Below are 17,113 nucleotides of genomic sequence, written 5' to 3'. Positions count from 1 at the left end.
CATACAACAATTGGAATTATGTTGTATTTTATTATTTAATGCAAACATTTGATTTTTTTAAACTAAATGTATTAAAATTAATTAGATAAAATTATGTTATTTATCAACAAGGAAACAAATTTTATCGAGAGCATTTTTTTTAAACATTTTAGGTCGTTATTTATATTTTTTTGGGTCATACAATTCCGAGTCCTAAATATTATATATATGCTATAATGTATAAGTTATAATAACTTTTACGGATTTTATTAATTTTGATAGTCAGAACTCTGAATGTAGGTTTTCACAATTAGTTAAATTTATTTGAGTACCTAAAGTATAAGTTAGTTGAGTATTTCAAAAACAAATATTTTATTACTCACTGTAAACGAGAATTTCCTAATAATACTACTGTACTACTGTACCTGGGTAATGCGAACACGGAAGTATACTTAGTTAGGACAATTTTAAATATTATTATTACTTTTATTATTTAATAACACATTATTGTTAATATATTGTTATGCTTTTAAATGTATGTATAACACGAATTCTTGTGCTCACTTCAAGAGGTTGGTACCTACTCCTTACTCGGCTTCAAATGCTATGTTAAGTCGCTATTGAAGAATAACGTTTGTACACGGTATGATAAAAATCAGCATCATTGCTCTCAAGGACAAAGAACATTGTGATACGCGTAAATGCTTTTGTTCGTTTAAAAAGCATTAAACGTAATCTATAGGATAAACCGTAATGTTATACAGAGTGTGCCCACCAGTATATAACTATCATGAACTTAGATGTATCTTAGACCATGGTATTTGTCAATTATAATATTATCATACCTACACACTCATTTGTTCATATTTCTGTGCCGAGATAAATATGTGTTTATCGTCTATGATGTTTCACGGGAAATCACGAACTCACGTTGTACACTTATAATATGCATTTTTTTATTGACTCACGTTTTCGCAGTAAGTTACATCAATTACCTACCTACTTTACAAATAAATAATCTATTAAAGAATATAGAGTAACTTCTCCAACAGTTTAATGTTATATATTGTCTATCTATATATTTTGAATGACTTTATTTTACTACACTAAATGGGTAATCGACTTCACGAATTACTACGTACCTTTAAAAATATATATATATAATTTATGTACCAGAGGTATTTATTATATTTTATCATTTATACAAATATCATGATACACGTGTAACTATACAAGGGATTGGATTTAACTAAAGAGTATTTTGGAATTTAATTATTTTATCAAATATTTATTTAATGTATTGTAATATTTTATGACGATGAATAACCCAATTTATTAATATTTTCAGTTTAAATATGATAAATTAGAATATTTAAATCGAGAACATACTATGAAATTAATGTTTTAAGACTTAAATTTAAAAAAAAAAAGAAAAGATTTCGCAGGATTATGCGAGATTATGCGAGAGAAAGTACCAATATAAAGTACCTATATAATTTTTTATAACCTTTTGAAAAAAAAAAGATAAGCAACATATTTTCTTTATTTTAATTCGGATATTCAAAAATACTTAAATATGATCATTTATTAATTAATTTTTTAAAATTAATTTTGATATGTCAATAAACTATAAAATACTTAATCTATGCATACAGAATTATGGAGGTAGGTATTAGCCATTAGGGATGTAGTACGAGTGCTGATAAAGTTATATAATAATAATAATTATCTTAGTCGTATCAAATCATATTAATAAATAAAAACAGAATTATTAAAATTAAAAATGTGCATTTATATTTAAATCTTTCTATTATAATCGGGACATCTCCAATTCGAGAGAATAAAATAATTATAACAGCTTCATAATATATAAAACAAATGACTAATATAAATGCACATTTTCATTTTATTTGTAATATTTTTTTACGAAATAATTTGTTATTTTTTTTACATTAAAATGAAACCTTATGCGTTTATTATTTAAAATCATAAATTATTATACATATAACTATAGTAGTAAATGCGTTTTTTGTTTACTTACATGTTATTAATATAAATTAAAATGAAGCCAATTTTTATTATTTAAGTTCAGTTAATATATGCAATATACATATACAATGATGAGGTACCCACAATGTTATTAAATAAGTTGTTTTTAAAAATTTAAAATTTGGTTAGCTAAATTTAGTTATTTTGATGAAAAGAAAGAAACAGTGAAATTGCTTCTTTGTTATTCATCGATAAAAAATAAAACATTTGCTTTAATTCTAAATGAATTTGAAATATTATTTTATATAATATAAATATTAGTGTTTTCTTTAACACTATCTTATATAAAAATGAAATCTAACAGAACGTAAGAATAAATATAACTTGAAGCAAATATAACTCTACTCGATGTATAATTTAATTTTTGTAGTTATATTTAAATAGTTTATATAATTTTGGGAACTCATGGATCGCAGTCCCCATCTATCATAAATTCGTTTGTTACTTTACTAGCTATATATATATAATATAGCGATTAACCAAGTATTCTTATTATATTCTGTATATTTTGCATTGATTAAAATTACTATCTTTGACATTTTTAAGTATATACCTAATAATTATTAATTTATTAACCACATTTTCAATCATTTAAAATTTGTATGACATTTAAGGTGACCAAACGAAATATATCTTAATCTATTCATAAATCGTAAATCATCAATTTCATTTTGAAATCGTTTATGTACCTATTTATCTAATTCGCTAAAGTTCAGTAATATTTACTTAACTACTTTATTATTACTCAGACCACTTACTATAGATCGCTAATAGGATTTTAAAATTTTCAAATAGTCACACCCTGTTCTGTATTGCCAATTTAATAAGTACAGCTAAAAGATAAAATTGTCGGCCAAATATAATTATTACAGTAGTAACGAACGTTTGGAACAGACGGAAACGAACGGAAAACGCGTATGTTATGGTTAGGTATATTATATACATTTTGAGAAAAATAAACGTCGTCGCACGGGCTTACCGATCAAATGGTTGTATCTGACGCCGAACGACTGCAGCAGGACCGCGAGGTGCGGCGATTTGGTGTTGGAGTCCTCGACGACCAGCCAGTGTACGTCCCTGACCAGCATGAGCGTCTGGGCCAGTCTGGTGAGGTCGGCCACCTGCTCGGGCCGCCGGTACGTGGGCGTGATGACAAAAATGGTGTTCGGTTCGACGGTGGCCGCCCCGAAGCCGCCGCCGTAGCCACCTCCGCCGAAGCCGTTACCGACGACGACGCCACCGCCACTGCAACTGGTGCTGTACACCACGTACCTGGCGATCTGCCGGGAAATGCCCATCAGCAAGTCCCGGGAGACGCCCGCGTCCTCGTCCACCACGACTTTGGACAGGGCCAACGACACCAGGCTCTCGGCTACCGGGTCGGGCCGGGCCGCGGGTTGGCCCTGTTGCGGGGACCAGGCGCCGGACGTCTGGTACTGCAACAGCACCACGAACACGGTGCCCATCGCAAACGTCCACAAGATGCGCATCTGTATGGATACGGGCAGCATCGCGGCCGTCGGTTGCCATCAATTCGTGAGCCATCGGGTCCGCGCTCTGAAAAAAGAAAAAAACGATACGTCCATTATCACGTGCGTCGTTATAATAATAATAATATTATCCGTATACACGACACCGCCGCGGTGGTGTTTATTTTTATCGGTTTTTTTCGTTTAGTGGTGCGGGAGGGGTAATTTGTTTTTCGATAAATCGCGGTTGGAGGGGGGGGCAGGGGTTCTCGTCTCGCTGTAAAACGTACACAACGATTTATGGCGTATTAAAATATGAACTCGCTCAGTAGTCGGTACTACTTTATACAGGTACCTATACATCATATAGTAATAGCATATTTGATTTTAAATTCTAATAATTGGAGCGATAAATGTACCTATTGATTTTACAATAATGTGGTATGTTATGTGTGCCTGTGCACGTTTTATATAGAAAAAATGATTTGATCATTAATTTTAAAGGTGATTTTTGTTAGCAAATCGGATCAAGTTGGTAATTTTTGACGGTGATGGTCAAAAATGTGTAATTCAAAAATACATGACTTCAAAAACTTAAAGTCTATCTAGAATTGTAGATTTTTTTCAATTCCAGTATGATAACATTTTTGTTTTTTGGTAAAACTCTTGACAATTTAGTACAAGGTTTTTAATAAGTGGGGTTCTTACTGAATTTAAGAAATACATAATGAAGATATAAATACCTAAAATTTATCAAAATCAAGATAATTTGCAATTTGTTTTTATACTAAAAAATTCATAATATTTTATACTTAATGCCGAAGCCTTGAAAATCAGAATAAGATTAAAAAAAATATTATTAATAATAATATTTTAAAATAAGATTCTTTATAAGTTTATTTAATATTTATTATTTTTTTTAAACCATGATCAATCCTTTTTGAAATAAAGCAATATTGAGGTGCCTTATCATATTTCACTAGTATAATAAATTATTGTTAATTTAATTTTAATTATAACTTAAAATCGTATTTGTATAAGTAATAAAATATATTAAAGTTGCGAAAAAATATTTAGCTCTAATTAATTAATTAAAAGTAAATATAGGAGCCACAGCCACTTAACAAGATGAATATAACAACCGCGCAAAATGTAATCTTTCCGTTTAAGTATTAAACGTATTTATTATGTTTTAACATTTAAAATATATGCTTACATACATGTTATGATGATTCACCAAACATGTTAATTTCTGCTTTTTCTTTTAATAATTCAGATTTTTGAAATTTTTAAGTACAATTAAACAACATTTTTTAAAAACTCATGAGATTATTTATTATACTTAAAGAGTGTTCTGTGGTGATACAAACTTCTTTTATTCTAATCTTGATGAAAACACTCTATTTTACTGAAAATTCATAAAGAGATAACATTTTCAAAAATTTATATGTACCTACCTGATTCAAAAATTTACAATTTGTTTCTCATTTATTAAAATGTTTATATTAAGGATAATAATCTTCAAAATAGTTTTTTACGAACGTATAAAATATAGTATTTATTATATTCGAACTTTTTTTTATAAATGATTAATGTTGAATGTTGATAGATTAATAATAATCACTAAAATGTTTATAATCATTAATCATAATAGCCCCATCATATTTTTCAATCTTAGTATATAAATTTGAATATCTCAAAACCTAGGTACTAGTTTGAATTTTGATTTTATTAAATCAAAATTTTCAAAAAAATTATCCGCTATATAATTTATGGTATAAAAGAGCCAAAAGGGGGTTGTCGTTTGATGTTTGAATAACATAAGTTTATGTCTAAAGGACTCCTAGTACAATCTCAAAAATTTTAGCATATTATAGTCTTTAGGTATTTTAAAAAAATTAGATTTTGCGATTTTGGTTAGCTGAATTATTGAAAAAAAGAGAAGCGTGTTTGTTAAATCACTTTGTATAATTGGTGATTATTTTATCAAACAACACTCAGCATTTTAAAGTCTATTAAATTCTATAAAAATATATTTTTAAAATAATTTTTAATTGAAATAAAACAACATTTAAAAAACAATATATTTTTAAGTTTTTTACTTTTTTTGAATGACACGTTTGAATCGTAAAAAAACATTAATACATTTTGAAATAATGAGTATTGTTCGATAAAAGAATCACTCTGTATATGTACAATGTACATACAGATATATTTTTTAAAATTCCTTAATTTCAATTATTACTTAACTTACAATTATACCAATAAATTATTATATGCAACATCAAAGTCATTCGAAAATTGTTAACAAGATAATATAATATTTAATAACTTGTCGGTTATTGAATTGTCCATTTACGTCCTATGAAATAAATTACTTTTTATAATTTGTAGAAATCACGAAGAAGGCAATTTCAAATTTACTGAAGACAATAATAATTTATTTCACTAGAGTAGTTTTTTCAGTATTTACTTATGTGTTTAAAAAGATTAAATTCATTGTATGGATTCATTTAAAATCGATTTTATGAGTATATGTCACGCTTTTAAAACCTTTTTTTGACCTTTATTGAGCTAAGTATTTTAACTGTCAACCTTTGTTTCACTATTTTTGCTTTGTTTTAACCATAAATTATTTTGATTAACAAACAGCCGCATTCCAACGTAAAAAAAAGTATTCGAATAACAGACTACATTACTAATAATATATCCTGAGGATCTTGTTATTGTTATTAAAATAATAAGACACTAAATGTTTTTGAGTACTTGTGGATTGAAGAAGGAACCTAAAAAAAACTTTCATAATGATGTGCTGCCTTTTAATTGATACAAAACATAATGTGTAGAGCTCAATGAAGTAAATAAAAATTATTTAATAAAAAGATAGTTTTAATACTTAAAAGCTTTTCAATAAAAAATAACTCTAAACAGGAAACAATACACTTTAATTACTGTAAAAAATATTAGGTACTTTGCTTAAATTTACATTTTTAAATGATTTATAATGAAATAGTATATTCTTTGGAATATAATTTTAGATTCTGATAGAACTGATAAACATTGTTTATTGCTATCAAAAATGTTATCAGATTTTTAATAAGTATATAATATGCATTATTATGTATTTTAGAATTTTAGGTTATTATCGTAGTAAATAATATATTTAATAAATTTAGAAACTGTTATTGAAGTAAACGTAGGTTGTAAATATGCAAGCTATAGTGTGATATAGATATCATTTAAATGTGTATATATAATATGTAAAAATATGTATAATAATTTATATGTATAAAATAATAAAACACACATATTAAATACATTTTTATTTTTTTGTACAAACGATTTTTATTATTTATTATTAAGTAAATCCTAAATCTATTATCACGTTACTATTATGACTATTTAAATAAGGGTAAGCAAGCCCAGATTTAGTTAAGACTTTCTAGCATCCCACATTCCTATTCTCACTTTTAGGACTTATTTAAAGTGCAGTCTTTGTCACATTCGCTACATCGCTGCTTATATAAGTCCACTCTCAGTATCAGGGGAACTAGTTTTAGTAGCAACTTATTTTTTTTTCAAATTTTTATTTTACGTTTCTATTTTAAAAGTATAATTTAAAATATATTGTATTGTATTTAATAAACAAATTGTGACGATTGTCGCCGTTAACAATTGTATTCCGGTTCTGGTAGCCAATACATACTATGTTGTTAAATAATCGTATCTATAAATATGCAATGTCTTGCACAGTGTACAATAAATTTAATATTTATAGTATTATTAATACTACCTATGAGACCACCTAAACATTCTACGTCACAATAGTTACCTCAATTTTCAGAATTTAAAAAACATGATCAAGTATATTATTAGTTATGTGTTTAATATAAGTTTCTTTATATGTTTGTAATTTATTTCATTATTTGAAAAAAACTTGATTTCACATTGAGTTTAATAGCTGTAAAAAACTAAACTATAAATACTATCGTAGCCCGTAGGTATTAATATATATATAAAAAACACTAAGTAAATCATTAGTAGCCATTTGTTTATAAAAATAATAAAACAAACTAAAACAAAATATATAATACATATTTTGAGATAATATTTAAATATTATTTATTATATATTTTACATGTAATTATGAAAGCTATAATCATTTAAAAATATAACAATAAAATGCATTTTTGCCAAAAAGGTCGTATATTCATTATTAATGCCGAATATACCTGTTATACAGCACTTTATCATAATAATAATGTCCATGTTAGTTATGTAATAAACTATTTGATTAGCATTGAAACTTGTATTTAGAAAAAAATAGCGAGTTATTTCATACAATTAAAATTGTATTGGTAATCTGCACAATGTCAAAATATGTAAACATATAGGTAAATATAGATATATAAGCTAAAAAATTAAAATTTAATATCCACGTTTAAATTAAATTTATTTTCATTATTGAATTTTAAGAGTTACTTATATCTAGTAATGTGCATTTACATACCTAATACACTGTATAAAATTATTATTTTTATTATTATTTATATACTAAAACATAGTACTATGAGTTATGTTTAATAAAATTGTTATTCATCACATCATTAGTCATTAGTAAATGAGGCTTTAATTAATTAAATAATATGTATCTTTAATTTTTTGGTTAATTATCATCATCGCTTTTTTCTATTAATTTCTGATTGTTTGTTAATTTGAATTAACTATACTATATGTATAAACATTTATTTAATACGAGTCTTCTTTTATTTTTATCATAGTTAAATGTAATGCATTTTCATTTTAAAGTGTAATATCTATTTATGTAATTTGTATAATAACTGAATTTTGAATATTATATATTGTATAAAATGTGTACGATTCATTGATACATTGCGTAATACAGTGAAATACAAAAAATAATTTTACCTATATTTTAATACAAATTAGAAAATAGTAAAATACGTTAATTAAATAAAATACCGTATTTTTACATCAAAGCTATTCACACATAAGGCATAATATACTATGTTATATTCCATGTAAGTCTATATTTTATTTTACTGAAAGGTATTTGTTAAACCGATATTTTTTAAGCTTATAATTATTTATTAAGTAGGTTCTTACTCCAATTATAGATACGTACTCTAATACTTATTAAATAATATCTACGAGTTTGTGTTTAGTCAACAATAAAAAATAAATGCCTTCCAAACATAGTTTAGTTTGATTTAATATCGAGTACCTACTTGTTGATTTTTATGTGAATGAATGTGCAAAAAAAAAGTATCAAATTTCATGAGCGGAAATTTCCACCGTGTTTTTGCAGATGCTACGTGGGCATCGGAAATACAGTCGTCAACAAAAATGTAATAACGGATTTAAAACATTAGTATCGAAGGTGTGAAATAATTATTGGTATTTATATGTCCTTGTAGGAATTTTTAGTTTCATTATATTTGATTATATGCAGTTTTTCAATTTATATACATTATCATATTAACGCATTGTTGCACCCACGTTGACCTCAATTTTAATCATTTGCACTAATCGAATTAAATATATATTATATATTTATTTATTTGTTATTAACTTCTTTAAATTTTAAATTAACGTAATACGAACTTTTTAATGTACATTTTAAAACTCAAGTTGAAATTAAATTTAAAAAAAATAATAATAATTTATTTATTATCACACATATTATATGCTCCTGTGCTCATTGTTTTGAGTTGGCCATACCGTCAGTATAATTAAATTAATTAAATTTGAAGCTATTATTATCGAAATGTAACGTCTAATATTATATAAGTCATTCAGAATAGACGTGAATAATATTATGATGACAGTCTATTTTCGACATTTTATATTTATTAAAAATAGACATTATACAAAATATTATGGTTTTATCTTGATGTCAGTCTTACTCGATTTCAATGGAAATAGTAAAAAATATCAACTGCAATTTTTCAAAAAAACTGTTAATATCTTATGTTTGATATGACATCTTGGAAAAAAAATGTTACCTGTTTGAAATATAAAATATTACTTCATTGACAATTTGAAAAATAGCTACTCTAAAAATCTATTCTTATTCTTGAAGTATGAATGATTTAAAAATATGGATAATAATTTGTTTTATTATTCAGAATTCAAATAATAATTTTTATAACTTTATTGGGTTTTGTCCAGTGTTAAAATGTCGAAATATTACTTATATTATAATGTAAAATGTTCATCTACCTTAAAATACGAATATATAGGTGTGAGACCTGAATGTCTAATAATGATAATATATTATAAGTGATAAGAATAAGAAAATAAATTGTAATCATATTATTATTATCCGTACATACGATAAATTTATTTCAATATAAATATTTTAGAAAAATTAAAATTTAACAATTTAAAAATAAATATAAATACATGAAAAGTGACATATGTCAATAGTTTTATTTTGCTCTTATTACTTGATCTGAATTTTCCGCTCTTAATATCTTTAAATGATGTAGACACCAATATTTAATGCTACACGTTTACAGTTTTTATTTGTACTTAAATTAAATTCTAATTTTAAGTTAGAAATTAAATATGTAAGTGTCAAACACAATATACGGTCGGTAATATTAAACAAAATAATAGTTTATTTAATAATTAAAATATTTTGGGTGGTTGAACTCACAAACACTTAAAAATTTATCTTCGTAACTAGTAAATTTTGTAGTAAGAAAATATTAATGAGCATCTTTTTTTAACAAATCACTGTGGAAGATGAGCTCCATCTAAAATTATTTATTGTTTGTTTGCAATAATTGTAACATTTAAATTAAAAATAATGCGACTTGAGCACTTAAGTTAAACGACGATGAAATTCCAACACAAAGTGCCTAGTGATGTTTTTACCATCTGACTTTTAAAAAATAAATCTGTGTCAATCAATCTTACTTCTTGTCTCATATATTTTTTATAGAATTTATAACTAACAATACAGAGAATATTATAGTAAAACCTTCTTTTGAAGAAATCAAATTGATAACAAAGATAATCTTTATACTGAAAATTGATAATCAAAAAATACAAATCTTGAATAAAAATGGAAAAAGAAAATTTAACTAAGCGTGACATCTGTCTTGTTTTAATTTTATGACGCAAGAAATTTGTCAAAAAATCTGTGAGGATAATTCTGTTGCTTTTGTGCCTCGTCTTCGTAAAGAAGTTTCACTTTAATAATATACACTAAGTATTCAAAAATAATTTTATCTTCTGAATACAAACAGTGATATTTATTGTTCTTTTGTGGTAATCAAATAGAATTTCAATAAAAAAAAATATATTACATATTTATTTATGAATCAAAACAACAATTGTCTTTTGACGAAAAGCACAACTATATTATATCGAGAAAAAAGTCTAAGTTTTTCATATATTTATTATTTGGTTCATATGTTCTTTAATGACACATTAGTTAAGCAGATATGTTATTAGTCATTTAATAAAAATGGATAGGTCAATATAGTAATGTATTTTAAGAAAATAATTATTTAACAACAATAAAAAAAAAGTTAGATTCTGGTAAAACGAAAAATGTACTTAGGTATTGATTTTACAATGAAATGTGCTTATATTATTATTATTTATTTTTAAACTCTAAGTCGAACAGCGTTTTATAATAATGTAATTATTGTGTAGGTATCTAAAATGTGATAACATTTAGGAGTAGTGAAATTACAATTATTGTGATTTCTAGAATCAAATTGTATTTAGTTGGTATATATTGATATTTTTAATTAAAAACCTTAGTACTTACATTCATACTTTTCATTTAATTTTCAAAATATTATGGCTTTTTTAAGCTATTTATAAAAATTTAAAGTATTTTTTTTTTTTGATCTATGATACATTTTTTGTATGTAAGTCAAAAAGCTTGACTTATTAAAATTGTGACAAATTTATTATTACAAATTTTAAAAATATAATTTTTTATTTTTGAAGTTCACATTTTAAAAGATTTGTCAAAAACACGAACACTTGAAATTTATTTTGTAATTAAAAAAGCATAGCATTCAAATTTAATCCATTCAGTTTAAAATTACCTATACATCGATAAGATTACACTCAGCATTTACTAAACAGACTTACTCTGGTTTTTTATGCCTATTATTATGTTTTGGAGCAGAAAAAATGGTTCATTCTTTAACATTTAGAATGGTTTATGGTAACTAATTGGATCTATTTGTTCTAAAAATACTTAATATTAATATCTAATCACCTACTCAGTACACTATAGCAAAACGACTTCGTATTTTTTATTCTTAAGTATATCAGAAAAACCTCTATTTTTGTTTCGAAATGTTACTTTGTGTTAAACGATAAACAATTCGTATTACTATACTTAAGTACCTTCACTACTGACTTAGGTATTGCTTTATTTGAAATCCATTGTAACGGTAAAATGATAACACTACTGCAGTTTATAGTCGATGAAGAATAAAGATATTTTAGTAAAGAAATCTTAAATGGATAAATTTATGTTTTGTTTTTGTATACTTATATTCAATTTTTATAATTATTTGTTTAATGATTTAATATTAATAATTATTGATTATAAACTAATATTCAAATAAAATATGTTATTGTTAATTCGTATTTTTATCGACAAATATAAAGCAATTTTGTAGAAGATCAGTTGGATTTAACTGTAAAGATATACATAATTCTATATTAAAAAATTGATTATATAATAATATAAAATGATTTATTTGCAAATAAAACATTTACTTTCATCGTAGAAATTTTAGTAACATAATTCTAGGCTAAAATACATAATAATTTTGTAAATTTAATTATTTTCACAAAGTCACCGAACATATTATGTCAAATGGGCACTGCACTTCTTTATAACTACACTATATTTCTATAGGGTAATAAAATTGTTTTGATAATTTAAACACTAGCTATTTTAAAAAGTGTTGAATTATTTGGAAATATTATTTTTTTATAATTTAATTTCATACCAAAACAAAGTTTTTGAAAATATTATATTTATATTTTATATTGTTACCTACCATTTTTTGATTTTTTAATTTTTTTAAAAATATACATTTTATTTTTTTATTCCAAAGCAGAATTATTTCAAAGAATTTAAATTTACAAAAATTTAAATTTTAAACAAGTATTTAATTACTTTAATTTCAAAAGTAATTTAAGTTTAGATGAGTGGGAACAGTGTATCACCTGCAAAGGGAGTACTTTCGCGGAAATCTACTTAATTCCAAGAAAAACATAAGAATAAGTAACACTTTCATTAAACTTAAAGAATCATAATATAATACTATAGGCCCGGGTAAAGAGCATATTACCAGGTGTTCTGGAAAAATAGGCGTAGCTACAGTAAAAAAAAATATATATTTTTTCCAATACTTGATAATAATCATAATAAACTGTTATATGAGACGATCACCTAGGTTACCTTCTGTTCACATTACCATAGATATAAAGATAACCAGATAACGTGTTATGTACATTATATTGTATAGATATCGAAAACGCTATAATAAAATATATCAATTGGACGACGTTAGTAATTCCGGAATTCATATATATCATAGTAGAGCTATAGTAGAGCCACTATATAGACAGTTAAATCCAAAAATACGTATTAACGTCAAATCAATACACAGGCTTTGTCTATATCATATACATATACGCGTACCCACTCGAATTGTATATTTATTTCAAACCATGACATTACACCCTTTCAAGTTATTTTTATATTTTATTTCGTTGACGTGTAATGGAAATAATAAAATAAAATTAACGTATTTCACTAGCCTTGTAGATTATGTGGGTGCCTATAATATTATAATGTATTTATAATTATTTGAATTAGCGGAGTTTCTTTTACGGTTAAATTAAATACAATATGACATCATATTGTGTAAATACAGTTTATAACATTATAACAAGACAAGTCTTTTGGTCAACATTATCTGCTAAATAAATATTTTGTATGTTAACATTTTTAGTGTGACTACTGTGAAACATCAACACTTTTTGTTTCGGAAGGTAAAAAAATCAAGAAATAATTCATTTTACGCCTCAATTTTAAGCATAGGTAATGAGACGGCTTAGCGCCCCTCTAACCTCCCTTATCACACATTTTTGAAATCCATATCTATAAATTATGCTATTTTTGATTAGATATAATCAGCTCTTATTTCATAATAAATAAATTAATAATATGTATACTATAGTTTGGATTATTGTAAGAAACTATACATCCTACAATATTACCATTGTAAATGTGTATAAATAATTTTTAGAGTTCTATTATATATGTATATATTTATTTAAGATTACATAGGTTTAAAATAAACATATACTTATTGTTTAATGTTTATTACGCTCGTTAAATAGCTATACAACTAAAAAATACCTATATAAATATTATATATTATCTTCCAAATTGAAATTAAACTATAAAAGAGTTCTAGTATGACACATTATTAATTACTCAATTCAAAAGATATTATTCTAGATTGTTATTTGTGGAGATATGTTCTTTTAAAATCCCATTTCTCTTGTAATTTGACGTACCTAATATGATGGATATTAAAAGTTATTTATAAGTAGACAGTTTATACGCATATTTATATTAATTATTATGCTTTAATTTTATAATGCTTAATGTTTTAAGGTACCTTTATGACTATAACATATTCCATATACGAGAATATATGATTGCTCAGTTGAGATTAATATACTATGCTAATTTCACACGAATAGATAGAATTATTTATAGTTAGTATGGATTATGTAGTAATAAAATAATTCTATTACGCTATATGGTATAATATATATCCAATTTCACATATTACATTTTTCTTTATGACATGACATGACATGACATAAATGTATTTTATAAACATATTTTTTCAACAATGAATCCACCCTGTTGGATCTAATCTATTTATAAGAAAACAATATTTTATACTTAAATACATACACATCATTAATACATACGTTTAGATCGGTTTATGTCAAATCCAATGTAATAAATTAAATCTACGCATATATTTATCGCATAAACTTACAGTCTATATTTAAATAATATTTTAAAAATGTTTTTATTCAAATAAACATTCTGTCTTGATCAACTTAGCTTAAATCATATAAACATTTTTTTTGAATTCACATACTTTTAGCGAAATCGTTCTTTTCATGAAGTGAACGGATGTGTGGCGTTGATGGCACCCATTTCAGAGTTTTTTCATCGTAGTAAATTTTTTCTTATTTAAGCAAATAATCCTTATTTTATAAAAAAAATTCGTATTTTACAGAATCGTTTGATAGAAGGTATAAAGTTTATAATTATAGTATAAATGATTATATTAGGTGCGGAACTATTTTTTTTCTTTACCAAGAAAAAATCTATACATATTATTATTAGTATTACGATTTTTCCGAGGATGTTTTAAATTATTTTGAATTCGATACGACTAATAGAGATAATGCTATTGATATAGGCACTGTATAATGTGTACTCACTTATTACGTATGGTGTGGAAATAAAGAGTGCTATTTAATTCTTATTTGGATAGTCCTACTGAAATAACTTGAAATCTATGTAAATTATGGTTCGCTCTGATACGCGATCAATACAAATACGAATTAAATTTTACGCATAACTAGCTTTTATTGCTAATGCAATTTGTTACCTATTGTAAACGTTATACACACCAATGTAGACTGTTTTATCACATATGGTGTTGTAGGTATTAAACTCACGATAATAATTAATAATTTATTAGTCGGGACTCATGACAAATTGAGTTCGATAATATTACACTGTATAGACATATATACAATGTTCAAATAATGCAAAATATTGCTTTATTATGAATTATAGTAAAATAATGTTAATCGACGTATTTATAATTCACAGCGTTAAATTTGGTACCTACCTAATTATACCTATGTATTTAATCAGAATCTTTACTGATACATATTGTTTTTCATCGTAGGTGTCATAGTGTCTATATTATGTTTCCTAGTATTATCCCTGTTACTTATTTTTTCCACAGTTATTTTCATTAAAATTTCGTACGTACGCCAAACAACTTTCTAAACGATGTACCTAACATATAGGTTCCCAGACATAGGTTATCATCTAATCGATTTAAGATAATCATGCAGTTCGGAATAAATGCATTTCCATTATCGTTATTATTTATCGACCGATTCGACCATATTCATTAGTTTTTTTTTTTTTTTTTAATAAATATAATGTAGCAGTTTACAGTTTGCCCGGAGTTTTACATTGTTAACGTTTAAACTTTTAAGTCGTGCAGAAGTGGTCACCGATCGTTTGCGAATTACCATACGCTTATAGATTTTCTTCGAACTATAAAAATTATATAATAACGTTTTGTTATACTATTCTTTTTAGTATGAAAACGTACTGCTAAACATTTATTAACTTATCAATTAGGTGACCGACTTACTAATACATTAAATACTAAAGGAAACGGGCTATGGGGTGGGAAAATGTTTCATCAAGAAAATAATTGGCTTTACTATTAGCTAGTGGTATCCACTTAGAATATTTCACAAAAAGTACAACACATTACGAGCTTATACACCTGCTATGTAAATTTATATTTATTTTTTAAACTGTACTATTGTTAGGATTCAGACAAAGTAAAACTACTAGAAATGCAAAGATTGCGAATAACGGTGCTGTGGCTATCCCGAAAATTGCTCTACAGAATCTACTAGGATCTGAAAGAGGTAGTGTGGTATTGGAACAAAAAATATCAAAAACTTTGTGAAAATTATATCATTTATATTTATTTGGTTGGTTGTCAATTCTACTATTGTATAAAAAAATAAACATTTACAATTTACTAACAACTTACAATAAAATGAAACTATTAACTTATTTTTAAAATTATAGATTTAGTGGATACTACATTAATTGTTTTCCTACTAGTTAGTTGACTTACAAGTACATAATATGGTAAATGTTCATTTTGCAGTTTCATAATTGGTTTCATTAGTTTTAATATTAAAGTGAATAATTTTATCATCAAACTTTCCCCTTCACATTATCCTCGCTTCAAAATTAAAACACCTCCAACATAACACAAATACTATTTTAAAATTTTTAAGTTTGTTGATAGGTCAGTTCGGACACATACAAGTTGCGTCTCAGATAACAAGATTTGTTCAGGTAAATTTATTCCTACAGGTTATTTGACTCAGGTCTTTGTACGCAACTTAGGCATTTTATGATTGAATAATAGTGGTTTATCGTTATTGCCTGAAAGTGTTTAATACATAATATTGTATATCTCACAGTAGTTTAACATTTTTGTGTGCAATTCCAATTTAATAATGACAATTCTTCATAATATACGCCTTTTATATACGTTACAATATTACATAGATAAATAGGTCACAGTATAATTTTTGGTTGTCACCTGAAAATATTATATTGCATTGCAATTTTAGTGTGTGCTGTAACACCCATTTTACGATAAAATTATGAAAATCAATGGCGGGTTTTGAAGTTATGCGCACTTCTAAACTAAACATTATACAATTATACAATACCA

General features: G+C 25.3%; 1 protein-coding gene across 1 annotated transcript in view; it reads right to left on the bottom strand.

Moving 5' to 3' along the window:
* Nucleotides 1–17,113, bottom strand: part of LOC113559840 (galactosylgalactosylxylosylprotein 3-beta-glucuronosyltransferase P-like) — a 51,275-nt gene that overhangs the window by 22,038 nt on the left and 12,124 nt on the right. Inside the window, exon 2 of the mRNA XM_026965614.1 lies at nucleotides 3,008–3,585. Coding sequence (XP_026821415.1) covers nucleotides 3,008–3,539 — 532 coding nt within the window. The 5' untranslated portion in view covers nucleotides 3,540–3,585. The remainder of the gene's footprint in view (nucleotides 1–3,007; nucleotides 3,586–17,113) is intronic.

This window comes from Rhopalosiphum maidis, chromosome 3 (assembly GCF_003676215.2).
Source record: "Rhopalosiphum maidis isolate BTI-1 chromosome 3, ASM367621v3, whole genome shotgun sequence".
In the NCBI taxonomy this organism is placed as follows: Eukaryota; Metazoa; Arthropoda; class Insecta; order Hemiptera; family Aphididae; genus Rhopalosiphum; species Rhopalosiphum maidis.
This window is presented reverse-complemented; position numbering and strand designations above follow the sequence as displayed.